This window comes from Danio rerio, chromosome 21 (assembly GCF_049306965.1).
Source record: "Danio rerio strain Tuebingen ecotype United States chromosome 21, GRCz12tu, whole genome shotgun sequence".
Classification (NCBI taxonomy): Eukaryota; Metazoa; Chordata; class Actinopteri; order Cypriniformes; family Danionidae; genus Danio; species Danio rerio.
In genome coordinates, this window is record NC_133196.1 from 41,758,984 (window position 1) to 41,775,469 (window position 16,486).

The following is a 16,486-nucleotide window of genomic DNA, read 5'->3' on the forward strand; positions in this document are numbered from 1 at the left end:
CTTTAAAACTTACCCTTTTAGGCTTTGATTCTTACAGTGCCAATTTGCTAACTGTCACTTTAAGTTCAAATGAGATTCTGCTCTTTTCAAAAGAGGGCGGGGCTACAAATGCCTATGTGTCAGCATAGCAGCAGATTTATAGGACTAATGATATTTCTGTGAAAAACTGAAAATTTCAAAAGAAGTGTCTCAAAAAAGGAGCAGAAATGCCAACCTTTGATTTGGCCCGCCAACCAATCAGGGGTGCGTTTTCCAAACAATGACCTAACTCTCGGCTGAACTATCTTAGTATGATGCATAGTTTGGGAAAAGAACAATGTAGTGATGAGTGTTTCCCAAAACCGTAGTTTCTCTGTTGCAGAACCATCATTTGAACCACATTAGATATAACTTAAAACATCCATAATGATGGTAAACCGGGTGGAGTAACAAATTATATTGTTTTACACACGCTAACATTTAAAAAAAATAATAATTCCAAGATTAGTTTTAGTAAAAATATGCACATGTTTTCTAAATTAATTGAAATTTATGTTAATGACACATATAGGGCCTGTGAGTCCTTTACAATTATGATAATAATATAGAATATTCCATATTGTATTACAAAACATAAAACCACTGAACACCTGTTCCAATCACATATATAATCATATAAATTGTTAATGGTTGTAATTTATGGGCTATTTATTAAGAAATTAAGAAAAATTCTACTTAATAATAATATTTTTTTATATATATATATATTTGAGATGTATATATACAGAGAAAAAAAAGGATACAGTATACAGAGGGTGGGCTGTATTGAGATGTTGGGGTACAGACATAATGCTTTTGAAGCTCTGTGAAAATAAGGTGTGGTTGTGTGAACAGAACAAACAGTGCACATACACCTTCTACACACTCACACACAGAAACACACACATATCTGCAGTCCCTCTTTTCCAAGGCCATTAGTACGAGCTGGCCTTGATTACTTATTTATGGTGCAAACAGGCAGAAGTGCAGGGAGTGAAGTAAAGAGACAAAGACCGGAACCCCTCAGCACTGAAACCAACATAAGTGTCCACACACACATTTATTTGCTGTTTCACAGCTTTTTCTACTGAACAGATCACTTACGCACTTAATAACTCCTTTAGGCGTATACGCAATAGCAGTTCATTTGCACTAGCCCCAAATGTAACAATGGATAGACTGCATCTGTGGATATCAGGGACTCTTTGAGTTTTGAATAGAATTTTACCATTATTTGAGAGATACAAACAAGCCTTAAACACAAAATATTTGAAAAATTTTATTTATTATCCATGGCCTTATGGCCACACCCACCAATCCACTCTCAAAAAGCTGAAATCATCACAGGGGTCTTTTCATTTAACTTCTTTTCATCATTCATCCGAAATAAATACATAGCTTTTCTTGCAACAATTTAAATAAATATCTGTGGCTTTATGATAATATCAGCAACAAAAAAGTGTAAAATGTATATATATATATATATATTTATTTATATATAATATATTCATTTGTATAGATTCATATATATTTATATGTTTATATATTCTCCTTTAATTCTTTTACAACTTACAAGATGCCAATTGTACCAAAGCAATACTTACTAATACAACATGGTGAACTTTTTAGTGGTTAACTTAGAGACTGCGGACAGCACCAGTTAGGCATTCTTGTAAACTGTATGTACCTACACACTGAAACCCCACATGATAGACCCTCTTTAGAGAAGTCATTCCTGTGGGATGTGATTGTGGAGGAGAGGTTGCTTCTGTCAATGCTTGCCGTAAACTCTGATAGTAAGACATGTTATTTGCAGTTTGAGAAACATGCTGTATGGTTGGCTCTATGGGCTAGGGTATGACCTAAAGCAGTAATGGTTTATCTTATGTATATAAAACATATAATATAAATTTTCACAAGTGAAGTGTTGGTATACTTAGGACAAATCCAAACCAAAAAGAACCCATTTACGAATTTGGTAATGTAAAGTACTGCAGTGATATACACAAGGGACCTCTCCTCCACAATACAAAATCAGCCTTATGGTTAGTCTTAATAGTAATAGTCAGGTCTCTGAGGTTAATGTCTAACAGTAATAGAAAATAATGGTAATAATATTAACCAGATTAAAACAAATAGAATAAAAATACAAATACAATAAGAATTCTATGTACATACAAAAATATAGCAAAGTAACTCACAAGGATGTGCATTTTTGGGGAAGAACACACACATTCGAAACAGATTCATTCATCTTCCATCTCAGTTTCAGATGTTAATGCATCCGTTTCATCTTGTTCCCAAGTGTGGTATTCTACCTTGTTCTGGCCAGGTCTCAATATAAATCCTTCTTCCCATCAGATGACACAATAGTCTCCATTAACCTCACTTCCTGTGAAGCCTTTATAACCAACTGGAGAAGCTCAGGAAAGCCCAATGTCCTTAGAGATACTGGTGCCTCATTTTCGGCAGATCTGGTCAACCACGATGGCTTTTTTAGCTGATAGCGCTCAGTTCTGATGGTAAACTAAAGCATGGTCCCACAGGTTTTCTAGCAAATCTGTCCAAGAGCTCTCCAAGAAATGGCTTGTATCTCATGCTGAAAGCACTGTCAAAGGTGGACAGACAGTCCCATATAATGTTTGGTCCCACAACATGGTTGGATGCAGAAACGGTCAAGGATCCTATCGTTCTTCAACAGTTTGAAAGCACAATGGGCAGCAGAGGAAAAGAGAGTTGAGGATCTAAGAGTGCTTGGGAGAGGTTGGCGTCAGGCTGCCCTGGGCTGGAAACCTGACCAGACACTTTATCTTTCAGAGTAGCTCCTCTAAAAATAAAAAGAAAGGCTTCTGCTGACAGCAGATGCCGGCCTGAGACTGCACACACATACACATATGAACATGCACACACACATTCATTCTTACAGACACACAATGTCTCTCTTTACCAAGTCTCTTGAAACACATCCTTCTTAGGTGAGCTTAATATTCTGATTTTAAATGGTCCCGTATTTGGTGTCAAACTGATTTGACTTACAAAGTCAGATTTTTTTTGGTTGGGCTCCTCTCCCTGACCATTGCCCTGTATCCAGCTTGCTTACAGTTTTTCCATTAAGTAAGGCTGAAGAAGACACACTCTGTGCTGACTTCCTGTTGACAGCGATGCCTACAGTCTCTGCATTTATTCTGATAGCATACTCCCTGTATGTTACATATGGTCCACATACCCAACTCTATCCTGGAAAGTCTAATAAATAAATAAATAGACAAAGGTTTAAAAAATGGGGGTTAGGATACATGATGATGGACATGATGCAGGGAGGCCTGATTGGTTTAGAGCAGGTCAGTTCATTTAACAGAATTTCCCAGATGTTTCAGCATTTAAGGTGTTTCTTCAAAGTAGGATTGCGAGAGGTTCTTTCAGACTGTCATACAGGCTTTTCTAAGGTTTTACGAAAGGGTGCAGGGTTGGTGGCAGAGATCTTGCGGCACACAGTGTTGGTGTTGCTGCATCGGCAACCAGGACGAGTGGCACGATCATAGCCACGCTGGCACAGAGTGAGGCACAGCTTGGCAGGAGGGTAGCAGCACAGGCAAGGCAGGCAGAGCGCCAGGAAAGCCATGGCACTCCAGCGGGAGCAGGCGTGAGCCGGGGAGCAGGAACACGGTCGATCGGCACAATTGTCCTCCTTATCTGATGAGCAGTGGTAGAACAGACCCTTCACACAGCACAGACAAGTGCCATACTCCAAGATGTTTTCAGCTGAACACAAGCAGCGCTGGCCACAGGTCCAGCAAGAGGGCAAATTTCGAGGGGTACAGCACTCCTGGCACTTACAGTGGCCACAACGTTCACAGATGAATAGATGCAGGCCCAAGTCCTCGCCATCAGCTAGTCCTTTGCCTAGCGAGTCAGGTTTCAAATCTCCTTTAGGTTGAGACCGCACCACAGTAGCCAGGCCAGAATGGGAAGATGTTAGTCCTGTAAGAAGTCTCTGGTCTGAAGCAGCACTGCCGCGAGACATGGAGCTCACAGTACTAGAGCGACTCAAGTGGGCCAAGTGGGAATGTTGATGCTGACTTTGACTGCGAGACATCTGAGGACGTCGCTCATCATGTGCATAGAAGACACCGACCTGAGATGCAGGCTCCAGTGCCACAGGTCGATCCACATAGTCATTATTAGCCCTTATAGCGCGGATCTGGTCAATAGATAATACAGGAACTTGCTGAAGATCCAGGCTTTCAGGGTCCATCCGAAAAGGTGGTACTGGATCCATTCTTTCCAGACCACCAGGGTATGGGCTGAACTGCAAAGCTGACCGTTATCAGGGTACATCAGATAAACCTGTAGAGAGAAGACAACATGACAAAGCCATTATTTTAGATACACAGAAAAAATAAAATGTTTGAGGTTTAACTTCAATCTGCATAACAAGTAATTGCTGAAACCAATGTTCCAGAGTCTTCACTTCTTTTAGATGGTCTATGGCTAAACCAACAATTATTATTAGACACAGAGGATGGAGAGATAAAGCCACTGACATCACACTGTAATTTAGCATCTGGAGAACACAGCTGTTGACACAAGGGAAGGGACCCAGAGCAAAGAATTTGACAGCAATGAATTGTGAGAAACTGGGGAACCCAAAAGTCTTAGTGTCAGTGTCCTGAGGTATCTCTTCCTCAGCAACTTGGAGGAATTTGCTGTAGCCCCTCCCTGCAGCCCTTCTTTTGTTAAGCCTTATCCTCCATAAACAGGAACAACATGGCTATTGGAATGTGCATGGAAAAAATCAGCATCCTGGAATTGAGAAACATGCTGCTTGCATTATTGGATGTCATAGCCAAACGAGATCTTGAATAGCACTGGATTAGATAGCAATGGGTTTTGTTTTCTTTCATCAAGAAATGTTGAGATAGAAGACCACTTTTTGATGTTTGTCGAACTCTTAGTCAATGTGTGATAGGGACAAATGTAAACATTTTAGGCTGCCTATGAAGAGACTGGATAAGAAAAGAAAGCATGCTTCTGACACATCAAGCTATGGAAAACCATTTCCAACAGCAGTGATTACAAGCAGCAAGGTCTGCTCCAGTCCCAAAAGCATCTGGGGCACAGTCAGCTGAATTCCAGGCAAGAACCCTGAATGCTCTCACAAAAAAAAAAAAAAAAAAAAAAAAAAAGGTAAGATAGCATCCTCCCCCGCCCCACTGCCTAGCCAGAAACTCAAGATAAGGAGGCCCAGGTCGGAAGCACAAAATGCATTTGCAAATTACGCAGAGGAGGAAAGAGAAGTCCTGGAGAGTAATTACATCAAACCCAGCAGAAAGCTGTAGTCAGGTCCTATCAGTCCATCTAATTGTTGAAAGGGGTCTGCTGTTCATTTCCATGAGCTCATTATTTGGGGCCTGAGTTTGAAAACAACATTGGACTTTTAGTCTCACATCTGCAGGCAAGCCAGAGAGGAAGTTTTGGGTTAGCTCATCTGTGTCATGTCAGGCACTTTTGGTTGCATATTTGTTTGAGCATTTGCACATGTCCTCTCCATGTGGTTTTCCTCAAGTGTGTCGGCACTTGGGAGCATTTATCACTCGCGGCTACACTGCAGTTTATTTGGAACTTTCCACTGACTTGCAGTGCTCTTGTGTAAAAACAGACCCAAATTACACCTAAAAAACATTGCATTTCCTGGGCTTTTAGTAATGGTACAAAGAAAATATCTAAACTGCCACTTTATAATAAACAGCCTGCTGACTATTAACTCTGTCTACAAAGTTACTCTCAAGTTATCCTCAATGAAATGCGCTTTTTATCCCTTGAGTATTTCCTTGAGCCAGAAGAATTAGAAAGCCACTAATTCACTAATACTAAAAATTAAACAAATTTTGCCTCTCACTACACCACCTTGCTCCTCTGCCTAAGAGCATGGTACTTCAATAAAATTAGCAGAAGACAAGAGCAGAAGCTGCTATATAATAGCCCCATACACACTGTTTTACCCCACCCAACAGCAACAGCCAGGGTGCCAGAGGATCGATAAGTCACACTCCAGCTGCATAGCAGGCAAGGTGCTGACATCAGGAAGCCCAGAAGATCACCGCGCCACTCAAACCCCCCCAACAAAGAGCACTCTACCACTCTCTACCAACTCTCAGGGCACTCTTTAGCCCAACATGCCCCAGACCGCACACCAGGGCGAGGCTTTACTGGGGCTGTAGACTGGTCTGTCATATTTCTGCAGTTGAGCTTGCACAAATGTTTTCTCTTGAACAAATTCTGTGAATACTTAAGTGCCTTCCAAAGTGCTACTGGCTGTTGTTTAGGGAACATTCAATAGACTTTGGACGTGTCTATTGAAGTCTGCTTGCACTCTGACTGTACACCAGGATATTGATTGGGCTGTTCGTTTTAGGTTTTCTTATTTGTAAGCACTGTACATGACCTCTCAATGTGTTGCACTAAATGATTAAAGACTTTGGTGAAAACTTGTTAAGAGTTTTAAAAGGGTGCTTACTGAGAATGAGAGAAATAAGGAATTTAAATCACACTGCTTCAGTATCCACTACCAAACAGATAGCTTTAGATTAGCAAAAATCAAAGGCAAAATTCAGTATCTGTTTCTGCAATACAGAATTCGTCCAAAGTATTTTTCTCTTCTCCCACATCTGAAGACTTCAAGTTCTATTTTTTTGTTCAGTGAATGGTTTTATCATTTAAAAGGATATACTGTATCTAACTCTCCAAACTTGATAGAATATCTTTCATTTGACAAAGTAAAGCAAAACCATTCACCACTAATGGCTGTCTGTATTTCTCTTTTTCTTTCAGGATACAAGAGCCCTGGTCCAACTTTTTATCATGTCTGAACTATTATAGAATGCATGCAAAAGATATCTAATCTGGAAAATAAGGAAATGGAAGATTGTAAGTTCTCGAGAAGATAAGGCATTTAAAGACAACACCTGTCCAAGGTTAAAACACAATTTATGTCTCAGAACTGTGCATATAGCTCAGTGAGCGAGAGACAGCTGCATCTGGAGTGCCAGAGAGAGGAAAAAAAGGGAGAGAGGGCCCTGTTTACTCAGCCCTGCCTGCCATGAGGGGTAACCTGAAGACAGGCCCCTGCGCTCTGGGAGTATCAGTGCTGAGTGAGCTGTACCTCGCGGCTCTGCCCCGGGGCTCCTTGCACCCGTTACCTTGCACACATCCTTGGCCAGGGTAATTCAATCCAGGGCAGGAAGAGGATGAGAAGCGCATATTATTCATAACAGTCACCACACACCACTGACTGGGAGAAACTTTAAACCTCCAAACAGGGAGGAGAAAACAGGCAAACGAGAAAAGGCAAAATAGTCATCCCTTAAAGGGTTGTTGGATAACATTGGAACAGCTGAATATTTTTCAGCTTGTTTTTCTCTAAGTGGGTGTGGCCATCAGGTGAATGAGGTGTTGATGTTGTCCACTTGTTTGGAGGCTGATAGGATGTGGGCCAATGACATCATACTGTGGTGCTATTTTAAAGCCTCCAGTCTCCTTTCATTGACCCCTGCTGCCACTGATAAGCATCCAGCAGTTCTGCAGCCAACCATCAGGCCAGTCTGACTTCCTGCAGGCTAACTGTCATTAGAGATATCCATTTTCCATTTCTGCTCTCTCTCTCTCTCTGTCTCTCTCTCTCTCTCTTTGACTCTGATAGAGTGGCAGATTGGCAATTGCTGACTGAGGGTTGATTAGCTGGTAGTCGCGGGGGGTAGGGGCCGGAGGCCTTGCAGAGGGCATAAACACTCCTAGGGGCCAGGCTTAACTGTCGCTGACTTGAGTTGTCAGGCACCAGGACCCTGGGATCTGCCCTACTGGGCCCTCTGGGAACACAGTGGGATTGAATGACAATAAACTGTATGAGATTCCGGATGTGCCGAATCCGACCCCCAGGAAGGACTGAAATAGACACTGCAGACCAGCAAGTTTGGGTGAGAGAGAGACAGAGAGAGACTGAGAAGAGGAAGGGGGAAGGGTCACTTAGAAAAAAGGAGGAATACATAAGATGAAGACAGAATTAGTGAAAACTAAAAAGACTGACAAACATTGACTAAAGGTCCAAAAATGAATCTTGAACTATTAGCAGATATCAATGGATTTTATGATAGTATAACCCAGTTTTGCATCCAAAGATTTTATTTATATGACTTTGTAAACTTGCACTATTCGCAAATTTTATCCATGCACAAAATTGGCAATTCTTTTACCAGCCTTCTACTTTAAGAACTTTATCAACAAACCAATTCCAAACATAAAGAAACTTTTGACGAAGACTGTTGTGAGCACACATGTGTGCAGCGCTGCCCCATGTCCTATCCCACTTCACTTCCAACCACTCCATCAGGCCCTGCCAGCACAAACTGGGTAGTATTGACATCTGCGACCTTGAGAACAATCAATTCGATGCCTGTATGCCCGGAGCCCTGTGCATTGGCTGGGTCAGGGTAGGACTTGAGTTTAGGGCACTACGCGACACACAGAGATCATCTCTCACTCGGATGATATTCTACTCCCATTATATGTCAACTAGATTATATTTCATTCAGAGAACATCTAGAACTAGATCTTGAAAATCTCGAGAGAAAACAGTTTGAGATTTGTTTCAAAAACAACGAATGCAGTTTAAGAGTAAAATGAATTCAAATAAAGAATCGCTTACCCCTAAAAGGAGGGAGATCCATTTTTTGGCCAAAACTGTTATATGTTTGTTTGTTTGTTTGTTTGCGCCTGGTCCTCTCCTTTGTGTTCTCTTGAACAGTTTTCTCTCGTCTGCCTCCCGATGCTTCTTCACAAGTGTCTCACACGTGCAAGCAATCCTGGCTCCTCAGCGCTCAGTCATTCCCTCTGAAGAACACCAACAGCCTTTATCAGGGAACAGCCAGGGCTCTGCACGTTCAAAGAGCACTCTGAAGAAAGATGCAGTTCTCGTGGAAACGAGGGCAGCATGTCACATGTAATATCCCAATTTATTTGAATAAGAAACAAAAGTGTCCCCAGGGCAAAGTAACGGAGAGGAGCTTCGCCTTTCAGAAGTACTTCCACAAAACGGTGTGGAAAGCCCAAAGCAGCACGTCTGTAGTTTGTGTTCTCTCAGTATGAGCTAAAAGTGTGAGTGCTGGATTGTCTCTCTCGGACTATCTCTCTCGCTCTTTTTCTCTCTCTATCTGTGTATGGTCAGCGCTTCCTGCTCGTGCAATCATCCACTCACTCCCAGTGTGTGTGTGTGTCTGTGTGTGAGTGTATGTATGTGTGTGTGAGAGCGAGAGAGATAGAGATGAAGGGTGGGAAACAGAGGGAGAGAGGGAGGGAGATGGGACGGGGAGGAGAAGGAGGAGGAGGAGAAGGGGTGGTTGGATATGAATGGTAGAAGGAAGGAGGGCCGGGCTGAGAAGGGGTTGGGGGGGGGGCACTTGGTATTGCTGGAGATAGTTAATGGCTAAGTGGCATCATCGGGCTGAAACCCAATCTCTCATTTTCTCCCCCTCAGGAACTGTTCTATATGATTCCCTGAGCTAAGCCTAACAAGATGGACAGAGGGAGGAAGGGAACAGGAGATAAAGAGAGTGAAAAGAAGACAGAAGAAAGATATGAGTCAACAATATGATAGGTGATGAAAACAATAAGGGAGAAAGATGAGAATCACAATAGCTGACAAGAACTTCATGGAGGGATGTGGATCAGTTCTTGGAAGCATCAAGAGCTGAATGGCTCGGTCAGCTTTCTGAAGACATGTCAACAACTCTTGCTGATCTTACAATGGCACCAAAAAAAATCAGCATTCGAGCTAAAGTGCAACCTCTGTAAATTAGATAACAAAATCTCAAAAGTAGATGTAACTATTTTCACTCAGAAAAGTGACTAGTCCGTTATAATTGAATGATCTGTTATAATTGATTGATCCTTTGGCTTAACCCCTTAATTCATCATTGGTTGCCACAGCGGAATGAACCGCCAACTTATCCAGCATATGTTTTACATAATGGATGCCCTTCCAGCTGCAACCTAGTACTGGGAAACACCCCTAGACTCTCACATTTACACACATACACTACAGCCAATTTAGTTTATTCAATTAACCTACAGCGCATGTCTTTGGACTGTGGGGGAAACTGGAGCACCCGGAGGTATCCCACCCCAACTCAGGGAGAACACGCAAACTCCACACAGAAATGACAGCTGACTTAGCTGGGAATCGAACCAGTGACTTTCTTTCCGTGAGGCGACAGTGCTAACCACTGAGACATCTGGTGAACGAATCATGTTAATATGTTCAAATCGTACGAATTAACCACTAAATCAAACATTGCCATGAGATTGTGTTGAAGTATCACAGTTTTAAGAAACCCAAACTGTAAGAAAAATAATCGTAAAAAAAGGTCAAATGACTGGCAGCTACGGCTGCCAAACAAAAAACATAAAATTACGGTAAAATGTCTTTGTTGAAATAAAGTGCAAAAAATATAATTCTACAGATATTTTCATTAAAATGTTTACAGAAAAACACTGTTTTTTTACAGACTTTTCCTAGATTATTACGATCAAATCCGTTCAATAAAGTTACACACTAAGAGTTTCACAAACACTGACTTTTCCTAGATTATTATGATCAAACACCATCAATAAAATGACTGCACTAAAAGTTCAAGAGAAAACAATATTATTTGAAAGTATTTTCCCTAAATCATTATAATTAAACACCTTTAATAAAATGCCAAGACATGCTCATGATCGTAATTTAACAGTTTTATTTTGGATCAAAAAGTTTTTTGGAAAAAACAACGAGATACAACTGATTAAAATTCTCACAACTTTAAAATTACAGTTGTTACATTTTATTGAATAGGGTTTGTGTAAAACATGTAGAGGTTTAAGTTATATGGAATGATTCAGTTACAGATCTTAAATTAAATGGAAATGTAACGTGTAAGGGATGCTGACAAAGGAGTGCAGATTCAAATCCAGGTTTATTACACAGAGATGGTCAGGCAAACAACAGTCAACGCAGGGGCTAACAGATGTAACATTATGCAAGGAATCCAGAGTCATGGTCAAATAACAGGCAAATGGTCAGTCCCAGCAGCAAACAACGTAAACAATTAACAAACAAAGCAAGGCAAAAAAAAGAGAAATGGGTCCTAATTTTTAAAGTAACAGTATAACAAGACTAAGCAATTGGTCTATGCTGCTTTTAAAGTGCATGTAATCAGTTCATAACGATCCTCCGACAATCAGCGGAATCCGGAACAGGTGCATATGAGCGCACTTAGTGTGTAACTTTATTGAACGGATTTGATCATAATAATCTAGGAAAAGTCTGTAAAATAACAGTGTTTTTCTGTAAACATTTTAATGAAAACATCTGTAGATTTATTATTTTTTGCACTTTATTTCAACAAAGAAGTTTTACCATAATTTTATTGGTTTTTGATTGGCAGCCGTAGCTGCCAGTCATTTGACATTTTTTTAATGATTTTTAATTTTTAATTTTTTTTTTACAGAGCAAGTATTTACAATTAATTACTTTAATTTTCCATAATTTTAAAAGTACTTCATAAAAAAAACAGGAAAAAACACTGTGTAAATAATACGGCAATTTTATTGTATAAAACAGACAAATTGCTGTAATTCGTCATTAATTATATAGTAAATAAAATAACAGTCAAGCTGTTAATTTGCAGATATTGTTTGTAATTTTTATGGATTTTTGAATATAATTTAAAATAACAGAAAAAATACTGTATAAATAATACTGTAATATCCCTGTATAAAAAACAAAAATGTCAGTAATTTGTCTAATGATAAAGTACCTCAAATGAAAGTCAAACTGTGAATTTAGAGAGATTGTTTGTCATTTTACTAAGTTCTACATATAATTTTAAATGACAAAAAAATTACTGAAAAAAAATTAGGGATATTTTCTGTAAAATTAGTTTTTTTTTACAGTGTACAGTAGATACAGTAGGAATTTTGGGGATCCTTTTTCCAACATCACAGTAGTGGTGTGCGTCCCTGGTTAGTGTTAGTTCAGTTCTGGCCCTAAAACTCAAACTGCATCTAGGAACAATTTATGGCAGTCCTGTAGAGCAATGTAAAGCATTGGTGTTGATTGTTCTCTGTGTATAAATAATTAAAACTGAGCATAAAACAGGAACTGGTGTGTGAAATAGCATGTGAATCAAAAGTTTCTGAATTAAGTAATCACAAAAAAGAACAGATGAGAGTACTGGCAGATTATAACATAGCTCACAGTACTGCAAACAGCAAAACAAAAGTGCTATTTTTAATAAAAGAAGGGTTTTAATTCACTACAATAAATTCATATTGTTAAGCATCTGTAGTATACTTTATCAAAATATTTTTCATTCATTCATTTTCCTTCAGCTTAGTCTGTATTTCAGAGGTCAACGCAGTGAAATGAACCAGCAACTATTCTAGCATATGTTTATGCAGAGGATTCCCTTCCAGCCATAACCCAGTACTGGGAAACACTCTCACATTGACACATACGCTACAGACAATTTAGCTTACTCAATTCACCTATATCGCATGTCTTTGGACTGTGGGGGAAACCGGAGCACCCAGAGGAAACCCATGCAAACATGGGGACGCTTTCCATTCACTTTGAATGGGTGATGTCAGGCGTTGGCGAACTGCATTGTGGATCTGTCGGCGCTGCTTCAGAGGCGTTGCTCGCTACAGAAGTTGGGACTAGCTCAACTGTTCAAGCACCGATGAAAGCTTCAGCCAATCAGATCGCTGTATGCAAATACACCAGCTCAGACAGTGGCCTATTGCTGACTGAATTTCATTGGCTGACTCTTCTATGACGATCGCTTCAGCCCCAACTTCAGACACGCCTTCAGTCAAGCGCTGACGCTGAAGCCCCATGTGAATGGGGCTTTTATATGCACAGACGTGTTGTTCAGCCACTGAAATCTTCCGCCGAAAGATTGGTGCGAGTATTTTCAGTTTCATAAGGACCTTTTACAGCATCGATAATGTAGATTTATATTTAGTTTAACAACAAAACATCAGTACATAACGCTTTTCCGCCTAGCCTGCTTTACTGAGGTCAAGCTGCTTTTATTTTCACATTGGGTCATTTCTGAACAATGACAGCCTGTGAGGCGCTCCCGATATTGTTTACCATGCTACTCTGAATATTCGCTTTGAAATATTATGTAAATATGGCAAGGTAATAAGTGAAATTCCTGCACGCCGCAAGGCCAACCACTATATACACTTCTAACTGGTGAATGACTTAAACGTGTTCACAATTTCTGGAGGCGTGGCTTTGAAACACAGGCCCTCCCCTGCCGTCCAAAGCTAATATGCTAACCAATTATCATTTTGGCAGATCACCTACTGTACCTTTAAGTATCCAAATGTTTTCGGCTGCTCAAGCCAATCACTCGCTTAATGTCAGGTGACTCATGCTCTGCACAGCCTTCAACTGCAGCTTGTGCTGTATTGACCAGATGCACTTCACTTCATAACTAAAACGGCCATTTTTCGACTGAACTAAATTTATTTTTAGTCACACTATTTGGAGGGCCAGAACAAATCGCCTTGTGGGCCAAGTTTAGTAAGGGGGTCGCCAATTGAATAGCCCTGCTGTGAGTATTGTGAGTATTTTTATTTGTAAAAATTGATCTATTTTTTGATGTATAGTTTCTAGCGTTAACGTTAAGATATCTGTCAACCCTCCCGTTTTTCCCGGGATTCTCCGGTATTTTACAGTTCTATACTGCTGTTATCCCGTAAAGGTATTTTCTCGTATTTCTTCCGTATTTTTTATCTTTCTGTGAAGAGCTGATCCTCTCTATATGCAACCCATACCGCCAAACCACTAGGGGTCGCCCCTTGCTCTTAAATGTGAATTTGTTGTGCTTTCATTTTATTTAAGCTTAAAAACACTTTGAAATAAACATAAAAATGGCGCGATTCATTTTCTTTTCATTACAGGCGCTATTGCCTATTGTCAGTTCATATAATGATGCATGACTGTCAGCTGATGCGCTCCATAGTTTCCCAAGCGGATGCTGGACGTACGCGATTTGATGTGGAGCTCAAGTGGACACTGGCTTTTGGGTGAGTGTTTGAACAGACATATACACAACATCATCATCATCATCATCATCATAAAAATAATAATGATAATAATTATGAAAATAATAATAATAATTACAATCATAATAATAATGGCGATTCATTCTGCTGTGACAAGCCCAGATTATTAAAAGGACTAAGCCGAAAATAAAATAAATGAATAATAATGATAACAACAATATCTAAACATGTCAATCTAGTTGGGTTTTCTTTTAAATACAACTAATTTTGTCTTAAACGAGCATAAACAGTTAGGAAAGCAATCGGTCACACTTTACAATAAGGTTCATTAGTTAATGTTAAGTAATGCATTTACTAACATGAACAAACAATGAACAGCACATTTACTACAGTATTTATTCATGTTAATAAACATTAGTTAATGAAAATACAGTAGTTCATTTTTAGTTCGTTAACTCATGGTGCATTAACTAATGTTAACAAGTATGGACTTGAATGTTAATAATGCATTAGTAAATGTTCAATTATGATTAATAAATGCTGTACAAGTGTTGTTCATGATTAGTTCATGTTAGTAAATGCATTAACTAATGAATCTTATTGTAAAGTGTTACCAAGCAATCAAATGCTTTCATTAAAGATCTATGCATTTTTAAAGTGACACCTGTTATTTAATGTAATCAAACCAAAAACATCCAAATTAGAGATTAATTCGCTGCTCTTTAATCAGAATGTTTAAATTATACAGTGAAGAAAAGATGAATGAGATTTGATAATTTGATTCAATTTATATATAATAGGGGGTGGGGGGTGGGGGTTGTTTGGAGAATATCCCTTATTATCCCTTATTTTCCCATCCCAATGTTGACAGGTAAGCCACAATGTCAGGAGACATCTTCCTGCCTACTATTGAAAATTTTCGTCAAAATTTGGATGAGAAACACAGAGAAACCATTTTAGCAGCATAAAAGTTTTTTTTTACTATACTCAATATTTTTTTTATTTTTAAAATTTTGTGAAAGTATGTTAGTAAAATCTTTTATTGTTGTGATTTCCGTTTTCTAGGCTAAAAGGTGAAACCTTTTTGAAAGATGTAAGAAACACACAGGGACTTTTAGCCAGTTTTGAGGATAACATGACACAGCAGGGTTAGTTGTAACAGGGTGTTAGAATTAAACCACACACTTTTGGAAGAGAATTAACCAAACAAATTTTTTTTTTAACTTTAAGTGTAATGTTGAGAATAGAAAATATTGTTTCAATAGAAAAAAAAAAACATTTAATTGCCAAAAATGCAAATAAATGCATTGCGTGATGATGGATACATGGATAATAATGCAAATAGATTCAAATGTGTTTTTCCAATAAACAAATAAATACATAAACATACTGTACTATGTAGTATAAAAAAAGAAATGAGCCAGTTACTGAGGAAATATAGCTACTATTAAAAGTAAACAGAAATTTGAATTAATTGTGTAAAACCTGCCTTTAAATCCAACTAACCCCCTGTTTGTTACAAATTGCCACACAGGTGGGGCAAACATTTTTACTCTTTTACACTTTGGCAATACTGAACAGAAACCATAGGTCCGGCAACCATAATTCCAGTGCTCATTTGTAGGAGAGGCTTGTGTGTTATTGGTAAAAAAATATGTATATGGTTTGTGTTTTAGCTATTACTTTGTTCATTATTTGACCAAAATGAAAAAGTGTTACTTTGTGCCCCACTCTCTCCTATTTTGCAGCAAGGACGTTCAGTAACAAGGATGTAAACAATGGGAAATGCTGTTTAGCACCACTAAAAATTTAGCTACAAATTCATATTTATCTGTTAAACCCTGTAAATACCCACAATCTCCACCAGTGCTGCAGTGTCTTTCTATGTGGTCACTTTCTCTGCATTGTAGATCTTAAATAACAAACTCGCAAAGAACGATATGTGAACCTTTCATATTACTTACATATGCTTATAACCCGAAAAATGATGAAAGACACATGCCAGATTTTATTTTAGAGAGCAGGTGTGAGGTTCAGCTGTGTCATTTTCATTTTCTGTCTAATTCAGGCTCACACTGACCCGACCACACTCCGTGACAGTATTTACTCAGCAGAGGCACGGCTCATACTAGTAGAGGCGTGACTGGACATGACACATCCTGGTGACGTGGAGCCGATATGTTAGCTGACCAATCAGAGCCTCTTGAGGGCAGGCGTTTTGGAGGAACTAGGAAGTATGACAGTTGTTTCCATTCTAGCTGAGTAGCTGTATATAATAAAAGTAAGTATATAAATAAAGTAAGATATATGAAAATATAACTTTTTTTTTTTTTTTACAAATCAAGCATAGCTGCAC

General features: G+C 39.1%; 1 protein-coding gene across 1 annotated transcript; it reads right to left on the minus strand.

Moving 5' to 3' along the window:
- Positions 1 to 1,551: 1,551 nt before the first annotated feature.
- Positions 1,552 to 9,309, minus strand: LOC100003704 (protein sprouty homolog 2). The gene is made up of 2 exons (XM_005170276.6): positions 8,720 to 9,309; positions 1,552 to 4,365 (listed from the first exon to the last, which is right to left on the minus strand). Exon 2 carries the CDS (start codon positions 4,295 to 4,297, stop codon positions 3,446 to 3,448), a length of 852 nt encoding a protein of 283 aa, XP_005170333.1. The 5' UTR covers positions 4,298 to 4,365; positions 8,720 to 9,309; the 3' UTR covers positions 1,552 to 3,445.
- Positions 9,310 to 16,486: the final 7,177 nt, after the last annotated feature.